Here is a 25,381-nt window from a genome sequence, read left to right as displayed (position 1 = left end):
CATTTCTAAACAACTGCAAATTCCAAGATCAGTTCAAACAAACAATTGTATCCAAGTTATTGTGAGGTGTAGTCACTTTGTCAAGCCACTTTATTTCAAGAAAACCCAAACTATCACCCTCAACTGAAAGGAAATTGGTTTGGATGGTAAGGAACAACCTGGGAACCACCATGGCACAGCCCTGCCATGAACTGGAAGCTGATGGATCACTGTCTACAGTTTAGATCACTATGGACTTGGCTGCTATCCAAGAAATAACCCCTGCTCCAAAATTGACACCTTCAAGCTTGAAGGTGTCAATTTTGGAGCAGGGGTTATTTCTTGGATAGCAGCCAAGTCCATAGTGATCTAAACTGTAGACAGTGATCCAAGTTTGAAGCTGACCACATGGACAAAGAAAAAGCCTTCTAAAGGATAGCTGTATGGTCAGCTGAGACAAAGATTGAGCTGTTTGGCCATAATGACCACCATGTACAGAGGGACACTGTACTAGCTGGTGGTGGTGGTAGGATCATCATGCTCTGGCGCTGTTTTGCTGCCAGTGGAACTGGTTCATTGCACAAAGTGGATGGAATGATGAAGGAGGACTACCTCAGAATTCTTCAGCATAAACCATCAGAAACTTGAACACGACTGGGACTTGAGAGTTACAACAGGACAATGAACCCAAACACATATCAGAGCTGGTTGTGGAGAATAAAGCAGGCTAACAGTAAGCTTAAAACCCTATATTTTCAACCCTATTGAAAATATATGAACCGTGCTTATAAGTTGAATCCATGCCAAGGAAAAAAAATAACTGAACTCTACCAATTCTACCACGAAGAGTCATGAAATATCCAACCAGAATTCTGCCAGAAGCTTGTTCATGGTAAACAAAAATGTTTGGTCAAGGTGAATCTTGCGAAGAGACATTTTACCCCAATATTAGGTGTGCTGTATGTACATTTTTGACCCTATATGTATAATTTTGACCCTGTGTTGATTTCAGAAAACCCAAAGAAAATTAAAACTTGTGCACCAAATTCTAGTGTTTTTTTTTTATTAAAGATGTATGCTGTACATTCTGCCACAGAAAAAAAAATGTTCAAAGAAATTACTGAAAGCCCAAATATTGCCATGACATTCATATTCAAGATGACATTCATGTCAGTGTATGTACACGTCTGACCACAACTATCAAAAAGCACAATGAGTTAAAGCAATATAAAACATTCTTACAAATGTAGCTATTATTAGACATTGCATTTTAAATGTGGGGATTTTTGTTTCATTACAAGTTTCACTGTAATTGACTTCATTCAAGTTTATATATTTTTGTAAAGCTGCTGTGGTGATTTTATACCCTTAATGTAACACACATATAACCACACACACCTTGATGTAATCACATAAGCAGTAATGTGGTTTATAATGATTATTAATTCAAAGCCAAGTATGTTGATTTTCAGTAAAGAATAACTGAAGTTGATTCAATTCAAAGTAATAATAAATTGATTTATGAATGATCATAATTACAGTAAAATACAGTAAAAACAGTGAGAAGTGAGATTGTTTGTTTATACTGAAGATTGTTTTCTGCTACATCACAGGCCTATTCAACAAGTGTATTATTCTAACTCCAGCACCTGCAGTGTTATCATATGTTGTAATGACTTAGCCAAGACTATGTTGAATCAAGCAATTGTTCATTCTGGAGTGTTTTGCATGCTAATGTAATACATTTTCTCAAGTAATTCTGAATTGGGTATTGTTACAAGCTGCAATGTGCATTTTCTTTTTTTTAATCCCATGTTGTGGTAGACTGGCCAAGGCCATGAGTGTGTGCTCATTTGCACCTGCAGCCTGTATCAGTCTTTAAGCTGATTCGACTCCAGTGAATTTGAACCATGTATTGTATGCTCTGAATGCTGTGTTGTTCATGATGTATCACTTCTTATCATACATTTTGATTCTTCCTGAATTGACCATTCATACTGGAAATTTTGGCCCGGTTGATACAAAATATGAGAAATATGAGATGTACTGTCTGATAGAAAATGTTAAAGTGGTATGACGTGACATGTTTACCAATGAGATTATTTGTATACACTTTTTTTTTGAGGCTGTATAAAATGAGAACTTTGTGATTTTGAGTCGGTTCACTCTGCAGACCGAACTCAATGATTTAATAAAAGTCTAAACTTTTCTGCAACCTCTTGGACTTTGAATCAGTTTGCTTGGAGAGTTTAAGTTTTGAGGAGTTTCCACGACACTGTCTTGTGAGTGTATTGTTAAAAAGTGCTATAAAAATTAATTGAATTAAAGTTTGAGAATAAATGAATTGGTTTCTGGATTTCACTAATGCTATGTGAATTTATGAGATTACAAAAATGTTTGTTTTACTCACAGTGCAGACTCTGATGGAACTAACAGCCTTTGCAGAAGTGGACAAAACTGTAGGGGTTAAAGTAAGAAATTCCTCTGTTGGAGTTATCCAGTGCTTTGTCTGTGTTATGTAGGGAGTGCTGGTCGTGATTAGTAATGCAGGGCTGGATGTTTGGGAAGTGTCTGGTGATGGTAGCTGTTCTGTGGTTATGTGTGTTGCTGATGTAATTTCATCCACCGATTGCCAAACTGATGGGGAGGTTGTGCTTGGAGAGGCTGTAGTTGTATCATATGGTGATATGGAAGCAGTGGTTGATGTGCTTATGTTAACTGAGCTTGCAGTGGGGCCCACTGCAGTTCTGTTTTCAGTCTTTTGAAGTGGAACCTTTGTACTAGTAATGATTGAAAATGTTGATGGAATTGAAGAGGTAGTTTGAGAAAAAGGCTTTGCTCTTTCCAAAGAAACAGTAGTAGTAGCTAGCATTTTCTCTGTGGATGTAATTGTTGTTGGCTTTTCAGTGACCATTGGAGGAGGAATGTGTGTTGTCTTGGTGATCCTGGATGTTTTGTGCATGATTGGAGGAGTTGAGATAATGCTGGGAGTTACGATTGTTGCTACTCTCTCTGTGGATGAAGTCATTCTGGGACTGGAAGTGGACTGTGTAAGTAACCATGGTTGTATGGATTTATAAGTAGAAAGTTCAGATTTGTCAGGAGTTGTCTCCATTTTGGAATGGAGGGTCACAGAACTGACAGTGGGTGGGTAAGAGGTGAACGCAGTCACTATGGTTGAAAGGTGAGGCTCAGCTGCTCTGGATGTAGCAGCTGAACTTGTCAATTGCGTTTGAGGTAGCACTGTGGATGTGGAAGTAACCATTGTAACTGCAGGTGTATACGCTTGAACTGTTGTTTTCATCTTGATTTCAGCTGTTAATGTGGAAGTTGAAGTAGAAGGCTGTGTTTTGGATGTGCTGATTTTCTCCAACAGATGAGCAAAGGTTGATGATGAGGGCCCTAAATGTGACTCTGTGGAACTAACTGTGGTAGCTTTAGCTAGAGTACCATTGCTGAACATTGGAGAAGTTATGGGGGTTGTCATGTGAGTGGGCAAAATATGTGAAGATGGTATTAGATGTGCTATAGCTGAAGAAAGGACTGTTGTGCGTGTGGTTAGAGATGGCACTGGAAGGCTTGTCATTAGAGTGGGCACTGCAGCTTCAGTTGTGCTTTCAGAGAGATTTGGTGGGATTGAATGAGTGGATGGGGTCTCTGTGATTTGGCTCATTCTCCAGGATGTGGTTGTGTGTGCCTCAACAGGTAGGGTACCAGGAGACCAGGATGCATCATTGATATAGAGCATAGATACTGGCTGAAAAGTTGCAGTTGTTGTGGTTTCCACAGGCTTAGCTGTAGAGACCATGGAAGGCACTGTTGTGATTTGGGTTGTGGTGTTGTAGATGTCTGATATTGTTTTGGTGGTCACAGGTTGCTTTGACATAGGATATATAGCCACAGATGACATTGTTTGGGTTGTCTCTCTCGGTTTCACAGGGAGACGTGTTGTGAATGTTTTCACCACAACTGAGGAAGTAGGTACAGTTTTCTCTTTGGTGTGTGCCATTGAATGTTCTCTGGTACCACTTACTGTAGTTGTTTTAAGTGTGCTGAAAGCACTGACTGCTGAGATAAACTCTGTGGAATACCTTGGAGTGATTGCAAATGGCATGACAGTGAGAGTCTGTAATAGGGCAGATACACTAGGATATGTTGAACTGGTGGATGTACTCAAGTCTAATGCAAAAGATTTAGTTAAGGTTTCAGCAGGAGGTGTTGTAGTTCTAACTGTGTAAGTTTTTGAAAATGTTCCAGGTTCAGTGCTGGTAGTATGGGGAGGTACTCTGAGGGTTTCTGATGTGGTCTCAGTAGTGTCCTCAGTGGTAAATGTTAGTATAGAAGGGAAAGTACTTATCCTAGTGAGCAATTTGGCTGAGGTTGGGGATACATCCATTCTGGGGGCTAGAGAGGAATTTGTACTAATGGATAGTGATGGTGTTACTGTTGCTCTTTGAGTGGTAGTCATTGTCCTTATTGTGATATTGGGGGTGAAAACATAAGTAGTGGGCACTGTAATAGTTCTAGGAGTAGAAGCCAGTGATTTAGGAGGGAACAAAGATGTCTTCATTGATTTGTCTAACAGCGGTATGGTAGAGGTACTGCTAGGTGTAGATAACAGGGTTGAACTTTGTGTAGTAACAGTTGTGGAAGCTGTACTGCTAGGTTCCGGAGGGGATGACTTGGTATGACTGATGGCGGTATGGAGTGTCTTAGTTGGTGTGATAGAGAAGACAGTTGCCAGAGTTGAAGAGGTTACAGCAGTAGGTGTTGAACTGAATTCTGGCAGTGTAACTGGAGGCTTAATACCTGAAACCAAACACAACACCCATCAGATGAAAAAGAGGGACACAGTGAGCATTAAAATGGAATGAGCAATGCATTGAGACTTAAAGGGTACCCATACAGCATTTAAGCATGATCAATATCTATAATTACAAGACCTAATTAAAATAATGCACACAAGTGCAGCCACCTGATGAGCTATCATAAGTATCTTTAAGTGCTTAACCCTCTGGGGTCTAAGGGTATTTTCTGGCACTAATGATTTTGGCATGCTCTAATGTCAATTTCAACAAATTTAAGCAATATTTTCAAAGTAATATGACTTTTTTGTATTCAGCATAAGTTCAGCTACAGTAATATCTGTGTAGTTTGTATGTCATGATTGTACTTTTAAAAAAGTAGATCATCATCAGATAAATGAAGATGTTGTAAAAAGCAGTTTTAGAACTGTGTTGGAATGTGTGAAAAAAAAAACCCATCACCTTACCCATTGTGACAAACCATTTTGATCACTTGAGGTGAGTCTGTTCAGTCTTAAGGCCCGGTCCCACTACACTTACGGATGCAAAGAGGATGTAAAACGTAAAAAAATCTTTGCCATCTGTTGGAAAACGCTATGCATCCATTGTGTACTCATTGCATACGTGCTTCATACGCTCTATCCATCAAGCATCCGTCCACTGTGATTTCATCCGTGCAAAAAGTTGAGCTGCACAAAACTTTTAGAACGGATGAACTTTCCGCCGTGTACGATGTAAATCCGCGACATATACGAGCAACAAACGTTCTATGTCCGTTATCATCCGTTAAACGTCTGCTGTATCCTCTCTGCATCCTCTGGGCATCTTCGCAACTCACATCCGCTGCAGCTGAAAACGGAAAGAGGGAGGAAAGATAAGGTACATGAAACGTCTATTCATCGTTAGTAGCACGGAAATAGAAAGGATGTAAGCGTATGCATCTCGTATATAAAGTATTCAAAACGGACAAAGCATTTATATCTGGGATGTATCTCGTATATTTAAGATGTCTGGAGTATATCTAGAGTATGTAGAAGGACACCTAGCGGACAATCGGTCTGCATCCGATATACATCCGCGCAACATCCCCTTTGTTTCCGTTAGGCGTACGTGATGCATCCCCTTCATCCGCTATGCATCCGCTCTTTCTGCTATGCGTCCGCTTCTCAGTTATCACCGGTAACCCCTTCGGAGCCGTCATCCACTTCCATCCGCTTTCATCCGCTAGGCTTCCTATGAACATGTGTTTAACATCCCCGCTATATACTACCCACGTCCGTTCTTTTTTCGCAAATTTTCGCCAATTTTGTCCATTTCTGGAGCGGATGAAAACGGATAGAGCCACCCCCGAAATTTTGCTCGTCCGCTGTGTCCTTTTTGCATACGTTTTGTGTCTATCGGCCAGTGGGACCGGGCCTTTAGGAATATATCAAGTACAAAAACTTAAATCTGTTCCATTGATCTGGACAATTAACTGCCCATCATAAAATTATGTCCTAATGTTTGGAGATAAAGAGTTGGCAGTGGGAGGGGTATTCAATTAGAAGAGTAAAAAAAATTCCATTCAATGAGAAGAGTGAATACCCCTCCCACTGCCAACTCTTAATACTATCAGGTCAAGTGATCAAAACAGTTTGTCACAATGGGTAAGGAAATGTTTATTTTTTCCCCCACACATTCCAACATAGGTCTAAAACTGATTTTTACAACATTTTCATTTATCTGTTTTTTTTAAGTACAATCATGATATACATACAACATAGATATTATTGTAGTTGAACTTGTGCTGAAAAAAAGTAATATGACTGAAAATACTGCTTAGATTTGTTGAAACTGACATCAGATCATGCCAAAATCATTAGAGTGCCAGAAAAAAAGAGAAAAAAAAAAAGAGAGCAAACAAGTGATGGTGCATGTTTTATTTACCCAAGAAACACACAAAAGATGATGCACTACAGTACACACACACACACACACACACACACACACACACACACACACACACACACACACCGATATGCTCATAAGAAATGGAAGAAATATTTACATTTACTCGAGTTGATCTTCGGCTGGATCGAGTCAAATGCCGCTTTTCCACTACAAACGCGGCTGAGCCGTGCCGTGCCGAGTCGAGCTGAGTCGGGCTGAGCGGGGCTGTTGGAGTTGCATTTCGACTACAACCGCGCTGAACCGTGCTGGCTGGAAGTGGGTGGACACATGGGGTGGAGTTAGCGAAAGTGGGTGGACGTCATGTGATGTCGTTAAGCAGCGCAAACAGTGACATCAGTGACAGTGGCGGAACAAGTCAGAGCCGGGCCGGGGGCGGGGCAAATGACCGGACCCTTTATTAAAGCTTATCATAACATCATTTTAGGCTACAAAATGTCCGCAACTGCGGTGTTTACCAATTTCAACACTACCGGGTGCAACTATGTTATTTAGTACATCAAGTCCTTCAAACGAACATGTAACTCAGAAACAAAAAACATTAGGATACTGTACATGGCTCATAATAAAACATCAATAGCCTATACTGCGCACATTATTTGAAGGGCATACGAATGAGCGCTCAGAGGTTGCAACAGTGACAGGAAGAGTCAGAAATAAAAGGAGGGCGGTGCAAACCTCACTGAATGCACTGTGTTTACCAATTTCAACACTACGGGGTGCAACTATGTTATTTTGTACATTAAGTCCTTCAAACGAGCATGTAACTCAGAAACAAAAAAACATTCGGCGACATACTGTACATGGCTCATAATAAAACATCAATAGCCTACTGCGCGCATTATTTGAAGGGCATACGGCGAGCCTTGCGCTCCGCGAACTCGTCCACGATGCTCTGTATGTCACTGATTCAGTGATCTTTTAAGCGGTAGTCTCACGACCCGAATAGTAAACAATAAACATGGAGGACATGGAGTCGTTAGTGTTGCTGGTCTTGGTGCTGTGGCTTGACAACGCCAACAGATACTGGCAAGAGCGTATAGATGAGGCGAGGCGCATAAGGCTTCAGAAATTCTCGTAATTCGTAATTCTTCTCCTTCCGGGTTTGCGGTGTTTACAGATCCCAGCGCGCTCGCGGGGCGTGTGTGGGCATGTGAGGACACTCCTCCTCACCAATCAGTGCACAGGGGAGTGTCTGCTCACGCCCCCAGCCTCAGTCAGCACGGTTTGGCTCGCTTCAGCCCTACCCCAAAACGGTGCGAGTTTTAGGGGCTAAGCAGGGCTGAAACGAGCTGAGTCGTGCTGGTTTTTGGTAGTCGAAATGCGAGCCGTGTCGGGCTGAAGTGAGCTGAAGCGAGCTGAAGTGAGCTGAAAAAGGGTAGTGGAAAAGGGCCAAAAGTTCCAAATGACACCCCTCATCATCAATGTTGCAGTTTTCAAGATTGAATTGAATCACTGTCCTGAATCATGAATTGAATCACTGTCCTGAAATTGAATCACTGTCCTGAATCATGAAGTGAATTATGAATTGAATCACTGTCCTGAAATTGAATCACTGTCCTGAATCATCCGAAGTGCCTTCTGAGCATCAAATCGCCATTTGACCTCTAAACAGGTAGCCTAAACTGTGGCTGATAAATTTTATCCTGTTTATGGTGGGCATCCCTAACACAAAAGAGAGACAAATCAAAATGGGAAGAGTGAAAGTAATTATCATGCCATTACCATGTGTCTTTTATGAATGCATAAGTGGGCACACAGTGCTCTGACTCCGGTATGACTGAGTAAGGTGACAAGTTTTATGTTTCATCTAACTTACTTAAAAATATAATATTATTTGGCAGTGGGCACCTAGGAAAGTGTAAAAGTTACTGTCAATATGTCTATCATGCTTGTATGATAACTCGCAAATATACAGTGGTGCTTGAAAGTTTGTGAACCCTTTAGAATTTTCTACAACCCCAATTCCAAAAAAGTTGGGACAAAAGTACAAATTGTAAATAAAAACGGAATGCAATAATTTACAAATCTCAAAAACTGATATTGTATTCACAATAGAACATAGACAACATATCAAATGTCGAAAGTGAGACATTTTGAAATGTCATGCCAAATATTGGCTCATTTGAAATTTCATGACAGCAACACATCTCAAAAAAGTTGGGACAGGGGGAATAAGAGGCTGGAAAAGTTAAAGGTACAAAAAAGGAACAGCTGGAGGACCAAATTGCAACTCATTAGGTCAATTGGGAATAGGTCATTAATATGACTGGGTATAAAAAGAGCATCTTGGAGTGGCAGCGGGTCTCAGAAGTAGAGATGGGAAGAGGATCACCAATCCCCCTAATTCTGTGCTGACAAATAGTGGAGCAATATCAGAAAGGAGTTCGACAGTGTAAAATTGCAAAGAGTTTGAACATATCATCTACAGTGCATATCATCATCAAAAGATTCAGAGAATCTGGAAGAATCTCTGTGCGTAAGGGTCAAGGCTGGAAAACCATACTGGGTGCCCGTGATCTTCGGGCCCTTAGACGGCACTGCATCACATACAGGCATGCTCCTGTATTGGAAAATCACAAAATGGGCTCAGGAATATTTCCAGAGAACATTATCTGTGAACACAATTCACCGTACCATCCACCGTTGCCAGCTAAACGCTATAGTTCAAAGAAGAAGCCATATCTAAACATGATCCAGAAGCGCAGACGTCTTCTCTGGGCCAAGGCTCATTTAAAATGGACTGTGGCAAAGTGGAAAACTGTTCTGTGGTCAGACGAATCAAAATTTGAAGTACTTTATTGAAATCAGGGATGCCATGTCATTCGGACTAAAGAGGAGATGGACGACCCAAGATGTTATCAGCGCTCAGTTCAGAAGCCTGCATCTCTGATGGTATGGGGTTGCATTAGTGCGTGTGGCATGGGCAGCTTACACATCTGGAAAGACACCAATGCTGAAAGGTATATCCAGGTTCTAGAGCAACATATGCTCCCATCCAGATGACGTCTCTTTCAGGGAAGACCTTGCATTTTCCAACAACATGACAATGCCAAACCACATACTGCATCAATTACAGCATCATGGCCGCGTAGAAGAAGGGTCCGGGTACTGAACTGACCAGCCTGTAGTCCAGATCTTTCACCCATAGAAAACATTTGGCGCATCATAAAATGGAAGATACGACAAACAAGACCGAAGACAGTTGAGCAACTAGAATCCTACATTAGACAAGAATGGGTTAACATTCCCATCCCTAAACTTGAGCAACTTGTCTCCTCAGTCCCCAGACGTTTACAGACTGTTATAAAGAGAAAAGGGGATGTCTCACAGTGGTAAACATGGCCTTGTCCCAACTTTGAGATGTGTTGTTGTCATGAAATTTAAAAATCACCTAATTTTTCTCTTTAAATGATACATTTTCTCAGTTTAAACATTTTATATGCCATCCATGTTCTATTCTGAATAAAATATGGAATTTTGAAACTTCCACATCATTGCATTCCATTTTTACTTACAATTTGTATTTTGTCCCAACTTTTTTGGAATCGGGGTTGTATATTTCTGCATAAATATGACCTAAAGCCATCAGATTTTCACACAAGTCCTACAAGTAGATAAAGAGAACCCAGTTAAAGAAATGAGACAAAAAAATTATACTTGGTCATTTATTTCTTGAGGAAAATGATCCAATATTACATATCTGTGAGTGGCAAAAGTATGTGAACAACTAGGATTAGCAGTTAATTTGAAGGTGAAATTAGAGCCAGGGGTTTTCAATCACTGGGATGACAATAAGGTGTGAATGGGCACCCTGTTTTATTTCAAGAACAGGGCTCTATCAAAGTCTGATCTTCACAACACGTTTGTGAAACTGTATCATGGTACGAACAAAAGAGATTTCTGAGGAACTTAGAGAAAGCGTTGTTGATGCTCATCAGGCTGGAAAAGGTTGCAAAACCATCTCCAAAGAGTTTGGACTCCAACAATCCACAGTCAGACAGATTGTGTACAAATGGAGGAAATTCAAGATCATCATTACCCTCCCCAGGAGTGGTCAACCAACAAAGATCACTCCAAAAGCAAGGCGTGTAATAGTCGGCGAGATCACAAAGGACCCCAGGGTAACTTCTGAGCAACTGAAGGCCTCTCTCACATTGGCTAATGTTAATGTTCATGAGTCCACCATCAGGAGAACACTGAACAACAATGGTGTGCATGGCAGGGTTGCAAGGAGAAAGCCACTGCTCTCCAAAAAGAACATTGCTGCTTGTCTGCAGTTTGCTAAAGATCATGTGGACAAGCCAGAAGGCTATTGGACAAATGTTTTTTGGACAGATGAGACAAAAATAGAACTTTGTGGTTTAAATGAGAAGTGTTATGTTTGGAGAAAGGAAAACACTGCATTCCAGCATAAGAACCTTATCCCATCTGTGAAACATGGTGGTGGTAGTATCATGGTTTGGGTCTGTTTTGCTGCATCTGGGCCAGGACGGCTTACCATCATTGATGGAACAATGAATTCTGAATTATACTGGCAAATTCTAAAGGAAAATATCAGGACATCTGTCCATGAACTGAATCTCAAGAGAAGGTGGGTCACGCAGCAAGACAACGACCCTAAGCACACAAGTCATTTTACCAAAGAATGGTTAAAGAAGAATAAAAAGTTAATGTTTTGGAAAGGCCAAGTCAAAGTCCTGACCTTAATCCAATCGAAATGTTTTGGAAGGACCTGAAGTGAGCAGTTCATGTGAGGAAAACCTACCAACATCCCAGAGTTGAAGCTGTTCTGTATGGAGGAATGGGCTAAAATTCCTCCAAGCTGGTGTGCAGGACTGATCAACAGTTACCGGAAATGTTTAGTAGCAGTTATTGCTGCACAAGGGGTCACAACAGATACTGAAAGCAAAGGTTCACATACTTTTGCCACTCACAAATATGTAATATTGGATCATTTTCCTCAATAAATAAATGAGCAAGTATAATTTTTTTTGTCTCATTTGTTTAACTGGTTTCTCTTTATCTCCTTTTAGAACTTGTGAAAATCTGATGTTTTAGGTCATATTTCGCAGAAATTTAGAAAATTCTAAAGGGTTCACAAACTTCCAAGCACCACTGTATTTATCTAAATACATGACCTACTCATTCTAAACCTGCCAGCAAAGCTCTTCACCCCAGAGGGTTTAAAGCTCACAAGCATACCAAGCTTTTTGCACATGGGCAAACAATATGGTGCACAGGATGTGATGTCAAGTTGTTGGTAGCCCCGTATTGAAAGTTAAGTGTCGCTGATGTAAACATACTTGTTAGCCTGAAATCCACCCCCCATTTTATGAGGTACAAAGGGGGGGTCCAGGGCATGTTCCCCTCGAAAAAAGTTTGGAATATAAGGCTTCATTTTGTGGCTTCTGGTGACATCTAGAGCTGACTTTTTTCAGTTCATCATGTTGGGGAAAAATGCTTTATTTTTACTTATAATTTTAATGAATTCCCACCAAAAACAGAAAAAAAAATCAAAGTCAATACAATACCCACTTGCATCTCACAAGCAGTGCACTATTGCAAAAGAGGCTGCAGTTTATTTCACATCAAAGTGAATGGTGATGCAAAATAAAACAAGTTGCTCAAAGTACTGTAGGTGCATTTGGGTAATTGAGTGATCAATCTCATTAAATTAGTCTCATTATATTTGAAGGTTAATAATTAAATTGAATCAGTCTCATTTGAATCATTCAAAGTGAATCATACCATTAATTTTGGTGCTTAATAATAAATTACCAAACAGCCAACTTATGGTATACTCCAAAATATTAAGATCACTTACCATATTACATAACTTATATGCACCTTTCTGAATTCTTTGGGAGATTGGGGACTTCAAAGATATTGGAACACAAATGAAAACAGTTTCAATAATAAATGAATTTATTATAAAAATAATGGATAATAGCAGATTGAAATATATACAAACAGTGAGGTGTGTGTATGAGAGGCCTTGTGTGGGTGTGGCCTACAAGAGGGTTAGCTTTGTAGCTAACTCCACATGTGTTTGTGGGGGAGGAGTTGACCACGTGTTCGGGTAGGCCTAGATTAGCCTCATGTGGCTAAGCTAAGACAAAGGGGAGCTAGCTAAAGGAATTGTGAGTGGCCACGTGTTTGTGTAGGCCTAGATTAGCCTGTGTAGCTAACTCCACATGGTGGAGGCCTTGTGATCCCTTGAGACAAATACAGTTAGCCCTGGAGGCTAATGGAACAAAGAATTAGCCATAGGCTAATTTCACTAGCTTATAACAATACTGAATCCACTGAAATCTTGATGCAGTCAAGATGTATAATAAGAGAACTAAATATGTTAGTAGGAGTAAACAGAAGCATGCACAGCCTATCTATTAAACAATTGAGAGAACATAGAACAAAGTAAATCAACATGCTGCGTGTTTAACAGTGTAACAAATAAACCTGGGTTTAAATTCTCACTATTTCAATAAAAGCAAATTCCTAAGACTAGCTTTAATTATGCCCAAAAATGCCAAGTCTTACTTCCGTATCCCACTTCTACGCGAGATTATGAGAAGATGTCCCGAGACTTTGGAGCTTTTCACTGTTGTGAAGCTCCGTGAAGCACAGGGAATTACGTGGAGAAGTTGAGTTTCACAGAGGCCCGTGGAGCACGTCTGTGGAAAGCAGAGAATTCTTGATCCGGCACCTCGTGGCTCGTGGGAAGAAAAAAAAAAAAACTCTGATTAAACAATGTGCACAGCGCTTCAATCAGGAGGAATTCTGGTCGCTCCTAATTATAAATTAACTGCTTTGAGCTGCAGTCATACGTACTTAATGAATGAAACCGGTTGTAACTCACTGAGTTTAAAATCGCGCAATTCTGGATTTTTACCGTGGCCAGTGGTAAACAAAGAAATCGCGCTGAATCGTGGATCTTGCAAGAAAGAGAAGAAAAAGACGTCTTTTTTGGTTTGCCCGGCGGAGCGCATCTCTTTGTGCGTCCAGATGGCTTGGAATCCGGACACGAGAGAGAGCGAGCTGAGCGTTTCCGGGTCTTTTATGCTTTCATGGAGGATGTGACGTTGGTGATCCCGCATGACGCAGGTCAACGCAGAAGTGGGCTGATGGGAAATGTAGTTTCTTAAAGAGACGGGCTGTTGTAGTTCTTAGACGGACTGTGTACCTACAGTACTGATCATTACATTTTGGCAAAAGTGTGGATGGCATATTTGGTAATAGTGCAGAAATCGAGATGACTGCAGCCAGTACAATCTGTGAAATGATTAAAAATGTATTTTATTGCATTACATTCAAAATCTGAAACATGCAGACACATCACAGATCCATGTAATTTACCCCAAATATATTCATTCATTACCCCATGTGTGTGTATATATATATATATATATATATTATATATATACACATACATACACACACACGTGCGCACACACACACACACACACACACATGTTCACCACTTCAGATGGGTTAAATGCAGAGGAGGAATTTCACTGTGCTTGAAATTACATTAGACAAAAAAAAAAGAGCTTGTTCTTCTTAATTTACCCAACAATGTTTTTATTCCATTTGAAAAAAGTGCTTGGCAAACCAGCTTTTGGACTTGGGACACTACAACATCCTGAACTATTTAGTATTTGGGACTTCTAAATACACTGGAGATGCTAAAAGCAGACAAAAGTACAGATGGCTACCAATATTTCAAGGCAGGTTTCTTGTCAGGATGCTATGGGAAATTCCTGTTAAAGAAAAATACCTTTTTAATTTGCTTTTTAAAAAATAAGATGGTATTATTTACTAACATTTTACACTCATTGGGAGCTCTGCTTTTAGGCAGTGCCTACAATAAATAAATACACACACACACACACACACACACACACATATATATATATATATATATATATATATATATATATATATATATATATATGCCCAAATCCAGAGACATGTCTGCCTGGGGGCATTTTGAGTTATTGACAGATTCAGAAAGTACAGTTTCTAAGCTTTCCAATGATGCCTTCCATGTGGAAATCTGACAATATTTGAAGAATGTGTGGCCTTTTGAAAGTGTATACTTCTTAAAACAGAAAAGGGAGAAAATCGCCCTCAAAGTTTTCCATCTCAGCTACTCTGGGTGTAGGGCGGGCACATAATGGTGCTCATCTGCATGACATTAAGGAAAGCCCTACCCCCCTACGAGCTAGCACGATGCTACTTTCATGTAAACAAAGATCACCACGTCAATTTTCCTTCCATGCAAAGTATGCCCAAAACAATTATGAAGTACAAAAATATGTCCTAAAGTATACTTTGTTTTGTGGTTGAAAAATTACTCACACCGTAAGAAAGATAGCACGATGATGACACAACTAACACAACACTAGTTTCATGTAAAGCCTCGGTCACAACCGGCCGTACGTGCTCCTACGGCCGGTCTACATGCAAAAAAACGCAAGAAACGCACAGAGGGCGCATGTGATGTGCTGATTTTCGAGCCGCAGACCAGCCGCAGAGGTTCTTTGTCATGTCAAACAAACTCTACGGGCGCTTACATTTTTTTCAGGTTGCTAGACAAACTTACAGCCAATGCGCGTCTTTCTCCATGAACAACAACAACAACAAAAAAAAGCACGTCCGGTTGTGACCTAGGCTTAACCAAACCACAACACTCCGTTACATGCAAAAATAACCACACAGCCTTAGATTAATAAACTTACCCCATCAGAAAGAGAAACAGTGCCTTGCACACATCAATGCCTCCACTGGAATGTAATCCTAGCTTTCTTTTGGTTGCATTTTTTTTTTTTGCTAGAAATGGTTCTCCAATGTAACTACCGTGCGTCTGTTTGCTTCGAGGTGTTTCAGCTCCTCTGCGCTCTGTTTAGCTTCCTCATTCCATAGTGAAATTACACGCCTGTATGCAGCTTAAGTAGCCACGAGCTCAGCTCGTATCATACAGCTGATTCGCAAAAAAAAGACAAAATCATCATGTGAATGGCCCATATGGTAATTTACCCACACACCCCAGCAGGCTACAGTCCTGACAAAAACAAGACAATTTGCAAAAAAAGTATGCTTTTCCAACAAAACAATCTATTATCTGAAATACTGATTGCATTCTTCAAGATCTCAACTTGCACATGATGGAAAAAAAAAAAACAAATTTCGAAAAAAAAAATGCTTCTTTTGTGATTATCTCGGACTCGTTTCAGCCGACATGTGTCCCTGGATTTGGTGAGGCGCCACATACACATGTATACATACATATATACACACAGGGCTGCTGACAGCTTTGGCTGGGCCCGGGACAAAATGCTCTGAATGGGCCCCCCAGGCCAACCCACACACCTCTCTTAACCCAGTCTCTACTCACTCCAACCCTTAAATGACAGGTATTCAAAAACCATTCAACCGGTCAACAACCATTTCATTTTAGCATTTCAACATTTTTACAGTTTTAACATTTTAACAAAATGTTTTTACGGGGCTGGAAAAAGTTGGCTGTGTCTTACCTGGCTCAGCTGCCCCACTGCCTTTGCTAGTACCTGCTGCATCATCCGAATCTTTAAAATATTTATGCAGTGAGCCCCTGAGTCTCTTGGTTTCTTCCTCTCTTTTTCACTTTTCTTTTCTGTGCTCCTGACTTGTGCATGTTGGCAAATGGCATGCACGCTGATTGTCGAAGCGCTATGATCAAACAATGTCATTTTTTTTCCCCTTAATCAAAGAGTCAGGCCAAACCATTTTTGCATTGGGGTGGTAGGGGGTTCTTGACGCCTTTTTCAAAGACAATAAAGGCAAAAGATCTAGAAATCATTTATTGAATGCAAATATAGCACATTTCTCCCCCAAATCAACACATTTTGAAATAAAATAATTTAATCGCAACTTCATGAGAGCCCAGTTCTGGGCCCTCCCCATTCCTGGGCCCGGGACAACATACCCATTTGTCCCCCCCTGTTGGCGAGCATACATACACACATACACACACATACATATACATTATATATATGTGTGTATGTATGTGTATATATATCAGCTGGATAGTACAGTGGTAATGCTCACTGACTATGATGCAGGAGATCGGGGTTCGAATCCCGGTCGGGGCAAAACATCATCCAGTAAGGGTCCTTAGGCAAAACCCCTCATGATATATCAGCCTACCTCAGGAATGAGTGAAAACATAACTGATAGAGTCATACCGGCTCAGACGTCGCCCGGGTCAACAAGGTCTGCGTCAGTTGCTAGGGAACCAGGGCAAACTGATGAGAAATGGGCTACTGGAACAAGACATCGATGGACGAGGACAGAAAATACGGATTTGCTGGAATGCTACTATACAAGCAATCCCAGAGAGAGGGGATACATGCAGAGAATGTGGGACCATTGGATACTTCGAAACCCACAATCAAGGCTAACAAAGAAACAGCTATTAGCCCAGTGTTCCAACATCCATAATCGAAATCTGCTATCACAACTAGAGATTAATGAAATACAACAACGATGCTACGGCAAGGCGGAGCCAGGAAGACAGGTCAGCGGGGAGATGTCATCATCCCCACAACCAGAGATTGGGTACAGCTAACAAGGCAAAAGATCTAGAAATCATCTCAATCAGCTCAACACAAGAGCTGCTGACCTGAGAAGGAAGATCGTGACCCAACTGGAAACCTGGAGCCCCCGACAAATACCGAAGCTGAGTTGCCAAGTACCTTCAGAAGATCTACTAGTAGATGTGAATGCTGCTCTGAAGACAATCTCCACAAGAACCATCACTGAGACCAACAAGCTGATACACAGTATAGTGTGTATCAACATGGTGAATAAAGGGGCGCCCAGGAAGTACAACTCACTCTCCATACCAGAGGCACTCGAAACTGCCAAACAGCGACTAACAGCTCTGGCCACCTGGTTGAGGAGATACACCAAGGAAGGAGAGGCCAGGAGAATAAACAAGCTGTTCTCCACTGAACCAGCCAAGGTGTACTCTCAATGGCAGGGGAACAACAACCGGTCAGACCCACCAAGAGCTGAGGTGGAAAAATACTGGAAAGACATATGGGAAAGAAAGGCATCACACAACACCGATGCCCAATGGTTAGTGGACCTAAGAGCTGACCACAGCAACCTCCCAGAACAAGAACCAGTAACCATCTCAATGGCAGACGTCCAAGAAAGAGTGTCAAAGATGAAGAGCTGGACAGCACCAGGCCCTGATATGATCCATACGTACTGGCTGAAGAAGCTAACTGCACTCCATGAACGCCTAGCAGCACAGATGAACCAGCTGCTGAGGGATGGAACCCACCCAGAATGGCTAACCCAAGGCAGGACAGTCCTAATCATGAAGGACCCCCAGAAGGGACCCATCCCATCCAACTACCGGCCAATTACCTGTCTCTGCACAACATGGAAGGCCCTGTCAGGCATCATTGTGGCAAAAATGAGTAAGCATGTGGCTCAATACATGAGCGAGGCACAGAAAGGAATTGGCAGTAACACCAGAGGAGCCAAGCACCAGCTACTGGCCGATAGAACAGTCGCCCGAGACTGTAAGAAGAGACAGACCAACCTGTGCACTGCCTGGATTGACTACAAGAAAGCCTACGACTCAATGCCACACACATGGATACTGGAATGTCTGGAACTGTATAAGATCAACAGGAACCTAAGGACCTTCATACAGAACTCAATGGAAATGTGGAAGACAACCCTAGAGGCCAACTCAAAACCCATTGCCCAAGTCAACATCAAGTGTGGCATATACCAAGGAGATGCGCTATCACCACTGCTGTTCTGCATAGGCCTGAACCCCCTCAGTCAGATCATCACGAAGAGTGGCTACGGGTACCGATTCCGTAGTGGGGCAACAATCAGCCACCTGCTCTACATGGATGACATCAAGCTGTATGCCAGGAATGAGCGAGAAATAGACTCGCTGATCCACACCACCCGGATCTACAGCGATGACATAGGGATGTCATTCGGATTGGACAAGTGTGGCCGGATGGTCTCAAAGAGAGGCAAGATGATCCGGACTGAAGGGATTGACCTACCAGAGGGCAACATAGGTGATATCCAAGACAGCTACAAGTACCTTGGCATCCCACAGGCTAATGGAAACCATGAAGAGGCCACAAGGAAGTCAACCACAGCCAAATACCTCCAGAGAGTAAGGCAGGTCCTGAAAAGTCAGCTGAATGGTAAAAACAAGGTCCGAGCCATCAACATGTACGCACTACCAGTCATCAGATACCCCGCTGGTATCATAAACTGGCCAAAGGAGGAGATAGAAGCCACAGATATCAAGACTAGAAAGCTCCTCACCATGCATGGAGGGTTCCACCCCAAGTCCAGCACCCTGAGACTTATACACTCTTTCCGCTTATACACTAAGCGGAAAGAGGGAGGCCGAGGGCTAGTGAGCGTCAAGACCACGGTCCAGGATGAAACATCGAAAATCCGAGAATACATCAGAAAGATGGCCCCAAAGGATGAACTGCTAAGTGAATGTCTCAGGCAGCAGAACCCTGATGAGAGTGCAGAGGAGGAGGAGGAACAGACAACCTGGAGAGACAAACCCCTACATGGCATGTACCACCGTCAGATAGAGGAAGTGGCTGATATCAAGAAATCCTACCAGTGGCTGGATAATGCAGGACTGACAGACAGCACAGAGGCACTAATCATGGCAGCACAAGAACAGGCCATAAGCACAAGAGCCATAGAGGCCAGGATCTACCAGAGTAGATCAGACCCAAGATGCAGGCTGTGCAAAGAAGCCCCTGAAACAGTCCAGCACATAGTAGCAGGGTGTAAGATGCTAGCTGGATCAGCGTACATGGAGAGGCACAACCAAGTGGCCGGGATAGTATACAGGAACATCTGCAACCAGTATGGAATAGAAATACCCAAGTCCCAATGGGCCATACCACAGAAGGTGGCTGAGAACAACAGGGCCAAGATTCTGTGGGACTTCAGCTTCCAGACTGACAAACAGATCCTGGCTAACCAACCGGACATAGTGGTGGTGGACAAAGAGCAGAAGAGGGTGGTGGTGATAGATGTGGCGATCCCAGCTGACGCCAACATCAGGAAGAAGGAACATGAGAAACTTGAGAAGTATCAAGGGTTGAAAGAGCAGCTGGAACGGATGTGGAAGGTCAAGGGCTGCGTGGCCCCCGTGGTAGTGGGGGCACTTGGGGCAGTAACCCCCAAACTGGGAGAGTGGCTCCAGCAAATCCCAGGAACAACATCTGAAGCCTCAGTCCAGAAGAGCGCAGTCCTAGGAACATCGAAGATACTGCGCAGAACCCTCAAACTCCCAGGCCTCTGGTAGAGGACCCGAGCTTGAGGATGACATGGATACCACCCCCCCACCCCCCCCCCCCCACCCCCCCGCCAGGGGTGAGAAGGAGATTATTATATAAACTTTGATCTGTACTATTGTAGCTAATCAGCTTTCATGTCCTGAATCCCTTTTCTGTGGATGGGGTTGGAATGTTCTTGGCACAGCATTGGGTTTGAGTCTAATGCAACCTGCATAGCCCAAGAGCCCATAGATTCCTCTGAAAGCAATCAGACTCAACATGGCCCTCGCAAACAACAGAATTTCTACCAAAGGAGTGTGTTTCTAAAGTGTGACCTGTTCTCAAATTATGTAGCCACTGTTTGTTTACAAAGTTGTTAACATTGCTCAGTTGTTAGCAATGGAATACAGAAAAAATGCTTTCCCTTATTATCACGTTTATTATTTTTGCAAACACATGTTTTGCACTCGTTTTTTTATGTTTTGTACATCTGGCTACATCGCAGTGTCAGGAGCAGCGAGCCATTCAAGATACAGGTAACCTATCAATGAGTCTATGTCATGCTGACCTTTGACACTGCCCTTAAGTGGAACTAAAGTCAGTGAAACTTCAAAAGAATTTTAAAGCATTGCTATAAAGCAGTGCTTTAAAATTATTTTGAAGTGCTAGGTGGCACGGTGGTGTAGTGGTTAGCACTGTCGCCTCACAGCAAGAAGGTTCTGGGTTTGAGCCCAGTGGCCAACGGGGGCCTTTCTGTGTGAAGTTATGCAAGGTGGCATGGTGGTGTAGTGGTTAGCACTGTCGCCTCACAGCAAGAAGGTTCTGGGTTCACACTTTCTGTGTGAAGTTTGCATGTTCTCCCTGTGTCTGCATGGGTTTCCTCTGGGTGCTCCGGTTTCCCCCACAGTCCAAAGACATGCAGGTTAGGCTAATTGGTGGCTCTAAATTGACCATAGGTGTGAATGTGAATTGTTGTTTGTCTCTATGTGTCAGCCCTGCGATGATCTGGCGACTTGTCCAGGGTGTACCCCGCCTCCTGCCCATAGTCAGCTGTGATCGGCTCCAGCTTGCCTGTGACCCATCCATCCATTATCTGTAGCCGCTTATCCTGTTCTACAGGGTCGCAGGCAAGCTGAAGCCTATCCCAGCTGACTATAGGCGAGAGGCAAGGTACACCCTAGACAAGTCGCCAGGTCATTTCCCTGTGACCCTGCACAGGATAAGTGGTTACAGATAATGGATGGGTGAATGCTTTATGCAACACAGTGTGACAATACAGGGTAGTCAAAATGCATTTGTGCAAAATGTGTAATATTTCTAGCCTATGTTTATTTTTTTTTTCTGTGGGTACCCTTTAAGCTCCATAAGTCCTGGGAAGCAAACCAATTTTTCTAGGCACTAAAATATATTTAAATGATCACAGGTTTTGAGGTGGCTATATTTGTGCTTCATTTTTACATTAGTTCATTCCTTTGGACGAAAAGCAACTTGACCAATATAAACAACAGAAATAGGTTTGAAACAATAAGCACGATAGAGTCATCTTACGAGAAGAGAGGAACACATAAAAATTACAACACCAATTTCAAGAAAATACATGGGTAAATCATTACGAACATTTATTGCAATGGAGCCAACAATAAAATAGCAGTAAAGACATTATATCTTACAGTCCTCCAGATAGACACATCTTTGAGTAATCTCATCCATGACCATATGAGCTGGACACTTGGGCAGACATCCCTCCACACTGCAGAGTGAATAAAACAGAGAATAACACAATGCTCACAAGGTAACTTTAAAGTGCATGTTTGTGTGTGTTCTTACTTTAGGTTGGTGACACATCTCAGAGCTGCTGGATCACTACATGTCCTAAAACACAGACTTCTGCAAAATTCATATCGCCACTGGCACTGAGGACTTACTGAGTAATCTGCAGTGCTGCCTGTTAGAAACAATATTCAGCATAAACATGAATGTATGTGTATGCATGAAACTCTGTTTACATGATACTGACTCACCAACAAGTTTGAAGAGAGTGGCTCTGCGGTAACGATCTGAGTGATTATATTTCAGAAACTGCAGTTTATACAGCATGTAGTGTAGAAAGTATCCAGGCCAGATGAGTGACTCTAGTGAATCAAATCCAGTGATCCAGGTGTCCCTATGCAGTATAAATGTTGCTGCATCACAAAATTCCCTGCTGTCCTCCCACTTGCGCAGTCTTAAGTGGCCACTGCGCACTGCGAGGAGGAAATAATTTGGCCTGTCTGCTGCTTCAAATGATACTAGTGAAGAATCTAAAGCACAAAAAACACCCAATCACTGTAAACCTTGCTGAAAAGTAAATAATGAAAGATAAGATATATGTTATACAGACACTTTCTGCAACACACTTCCCAAATTCATTACATTCTGAAGAAAATACAGCAGTGCCTAGAGGTTTTTCCTCCAAATAACCTATTTTTATCAGTTTTAGGAAATAGTTTGGACTGCTATTTTATCATTTAGATTATTAGAATTTCTACATCATGCTAAGAGGGTGATAATAAAGGCCTTTGCACATTCAACATGATGCCACTAAAAAAGCCAAGTGAGAAATAATCACATTTTTTTTTCTGCATTACTCCATTTCACAACATGCCTCATGCTTATTTTCACCATTGTATGAAAATAATGTTTGCACAACATTAAAACAAATACCAGCAATAGTATCGACACATTTTTTAAAAATAATAATAATAAAAAAGAAAAGTCATATGTATGCATGTGCACATATTACCATATGGTCGGGTTTTACTGAGTCCTGGAGTTATCATGAACAGAGTCACCACACCATCAATGCTGGACACTCCTCTCTTCAGAAACACCAATCCACTTGTCCGATTGGCTGCTAAAAGCAAATTCTTCTCTCTATAGGTCAGCAAACTAAATGGACCTTTACCTAGAACTGTACAAAGATGTAGTAGTATGCAGGTACAAGCACACCCACCAACCCACACATACAACCACCCACACACACACACTTAACTCACACACCCACTTAACACAAAAACACACACAGCCAGCCAGCCACCTGCAAACCCACCCCATGTCTCCCATGAGAAATTATGAACTGCTTGCAAAATGCAGCTAGTAAATTATATGCATACCTTTATTGTAGTATTCACAGTCATATGCTGTAATCAACAAAAATGGTTACTATCAAAAATAGTTACTCTTGCTTCTAATAATCAGTCAGTAATTGCTCTAAATCATCAGTTAAACAGCATAAAAACAGAACATGAGAAACCTCATCCCCTTCTTCCCTTAATCTCTTAATCACCCGATTCAGTGCCTACGCTGTGCTTATCATTAGTACGTTTTGCAGATGAGTTACTCACGGCATAGGGAGGGTGACCGCCAATCAATAGGAATTCCCTGCTGGCAGCAGCTGTGAGCGTATGTTGCCAAACTTGTACAGAAACATTCACAGTCACCACCATGACTGCAGCTGCATGTATCTGCCAGGCAGTTCATATAATACCATGTCACATCCACCTACAGAGCATCACACACAGTAACACATATACTATGTAATTTGCCAGGAAAATCAGTGCCAGCATTTATCATAGATGTGTAAGTCAAGTGTATGTATGCATACATGCTTTAACAGATACTGTGTACATGTACATGCTTGTTTTATACTTATGTTGAATTCTCTTCAATTTTTGGACTGTCTGCTTTAAAACTGTGATGACTGATGAATTTCAGTTATTTTTAACTTATTAGGGAATCATCATGTACATTTTAACATCATGTGCATTTTAATACCATGACATACACACAAAATACCTGCTAAGGCATGATACACTCATGCATATAGTAAGTACAATCACACGCTTATGCATACACAAAAGTAAATACACCTAATAATAAGCCACAGTTTCCCTAGTTCTGATATTGTACTGTATAGCTCTCCTATTCTAAATACTTATTAATTAATAATTGAGTTATTCCACAACTCACCACAGGATGACAGGCTTGGAATACTTCGCTGAGAAGAATCCCACACTGCCTTTTGGCAAAAGGTTCTCGTATTGGATTCAAAGTACATGGATGCCTTGTATCAGGACTTTTAATACACTACATTTACACACACATGCAAAAACAGATAGAAGACATAGAAAATCCAAAATATGAACTGCTACAATTCAAATTTGAAATAATATAACCAATATAAAAAATCAATATAAAAACATAAACCAATATTTATTTATATTTACATTAGTTGTATGTTAACATCTTACCAAAATCTTAAAGTATTATTATTTTAGACAACTATACATTGCTATTTTAGACCCATTATCTTAAAAGTCATAAATGAAATTGAAAACAGGCCAAGAATATTAGTCTCAGCTATAACAGTTATAAATTGGACATGTATTGTATTTATCTGGATATGTCATTCCATTGCCAAATTCCAATATGAAACGTAACCTTCGAAAGGAAAATGAGCTCAGGTTTTATACACCAGTCTAAATAACACTTAAAATCTTCCACATACCTTGTATGTACATTTATACTAGGGATGTAATTGAATAAAAGTAAATTATTCCTATTGAACAGAAAATGTGTAAATGAATATGAAAGCAGATACAAATAGGTGGTGCACTATTAATTCTTTTATAAAGGCTGCCACACACGCCTTTCTTCTGTATACATGAGCTCAGTGATTGACAAGGGAGAGAGAGAGAGAGAGAGAGAGCGTATGCGATCCTGCCAATTTGACTATGGATTCGAGTTTCTGAATGAACTGATGAGCCACTTAGACTACGTTCAGACTGCACCCTGAAATGACCCATATCCGATTTTTTTGCCCATATGCGACCTGTATCCGATTTGTTATTGACAATCTGAACGACACAGATCCGATTTTTTCACATGCGACCCAGGCCGCTTGGATATGTGGTCCTAATTCCGATGCATATCCATTATTTTCACATGCGACTGCAGTCTGACCGGACAGGTCGCATTCATGCAACCTACACGTCATCAACAAGAGACAAACGTCACTATTCTGCGTTGGCTAATCCCGCCTCTTTGGTGGAAAACAACAACATTTGTACAGTTTTCAGAATTTAAATAGACTTTTATAGAATTGATCAAGCTAATGGTGGATTTGGTAGGGACCTGGATGTTAAATCATCCTGTATTACAAGATTATAAGATTGTTCTGGAAATTTCCAGTAATTTGACACCTTCGGTCTCATTAGTCTGCTGCCCACATTAATCAGATTATTGTGTGAGTTCCGCCGCTGCCACAAAAACCAC

At 41.4% G+C, this 25,381-nt stretch overlaps 1 protein-coding gene across 1 annotated transcript in view; it reads right to left on the bottom strand.

Annotated features, from left to right (window-relative positions):
• The window catches only part of otog (otogelin), a 550,025-nt gene that overhangs the window by 203,164 nt on the left and 321,480 nt on the right, over positions 1 to 25,381 (bottom strand). The window contains exons 28-35 of the mRNA XM_060911543.1: positions 24,077 to 24,193; positions 23,452 to 23,608; positions 23,221 to 23,247; positions 22,851 to 23,018; positions 22,090 to 22,368; positions 21,896 to 22,013; positions 21,739 to 21,818; positions 4,622 to 4,788 (exon numbers count right to left, since the gene is read on the bottom strand). Coding sequence (XP_060767526.1) covers positions 4,622 to 4,788; positions 21,739 to 21,818; positions 21,896 to 22,013; positions 22,090 to 22,368; positions 22,851 to 23,018; positions 23,221 to 23,247; positions 23,452 to 23,608; positions 24,077 to 24,193 — 1,113 coding nt within the window. The remainder of the gene's footprint in view (positions 1 to 4,621; positions 4,789 to 21,738; positions 21,819 to 21,895; positions 22,014 to 22,089; positions 22,369 to 22,850; positions 23,019 to 23,220; positions 23,248 to 23,451; positions 23,609 to 24,076; positions 24,194 to 25,381) is intronic.

Source organism: Neoarius graeffei, chromosome 27 (genome assembly GCF_027579695.1).
Source record: "Neoarius graeffei isolate fNeoGra1 chromosome 27, fNeoGra1.pri, whole genome shotgun sequence".
NCBI classification, from domain to species: domain Eukaryota; kingdom Metazoa; phylum Chordata; class Actinopteri; order Siluriformes; family Ariidae; genus Neoarius; species Neoarius graeffei.
The sequence above is the reverse complement of the archived record's forward strand: the minus strand, read 5'-3'. Positions and strand labels throughout refer to the sequence as shown.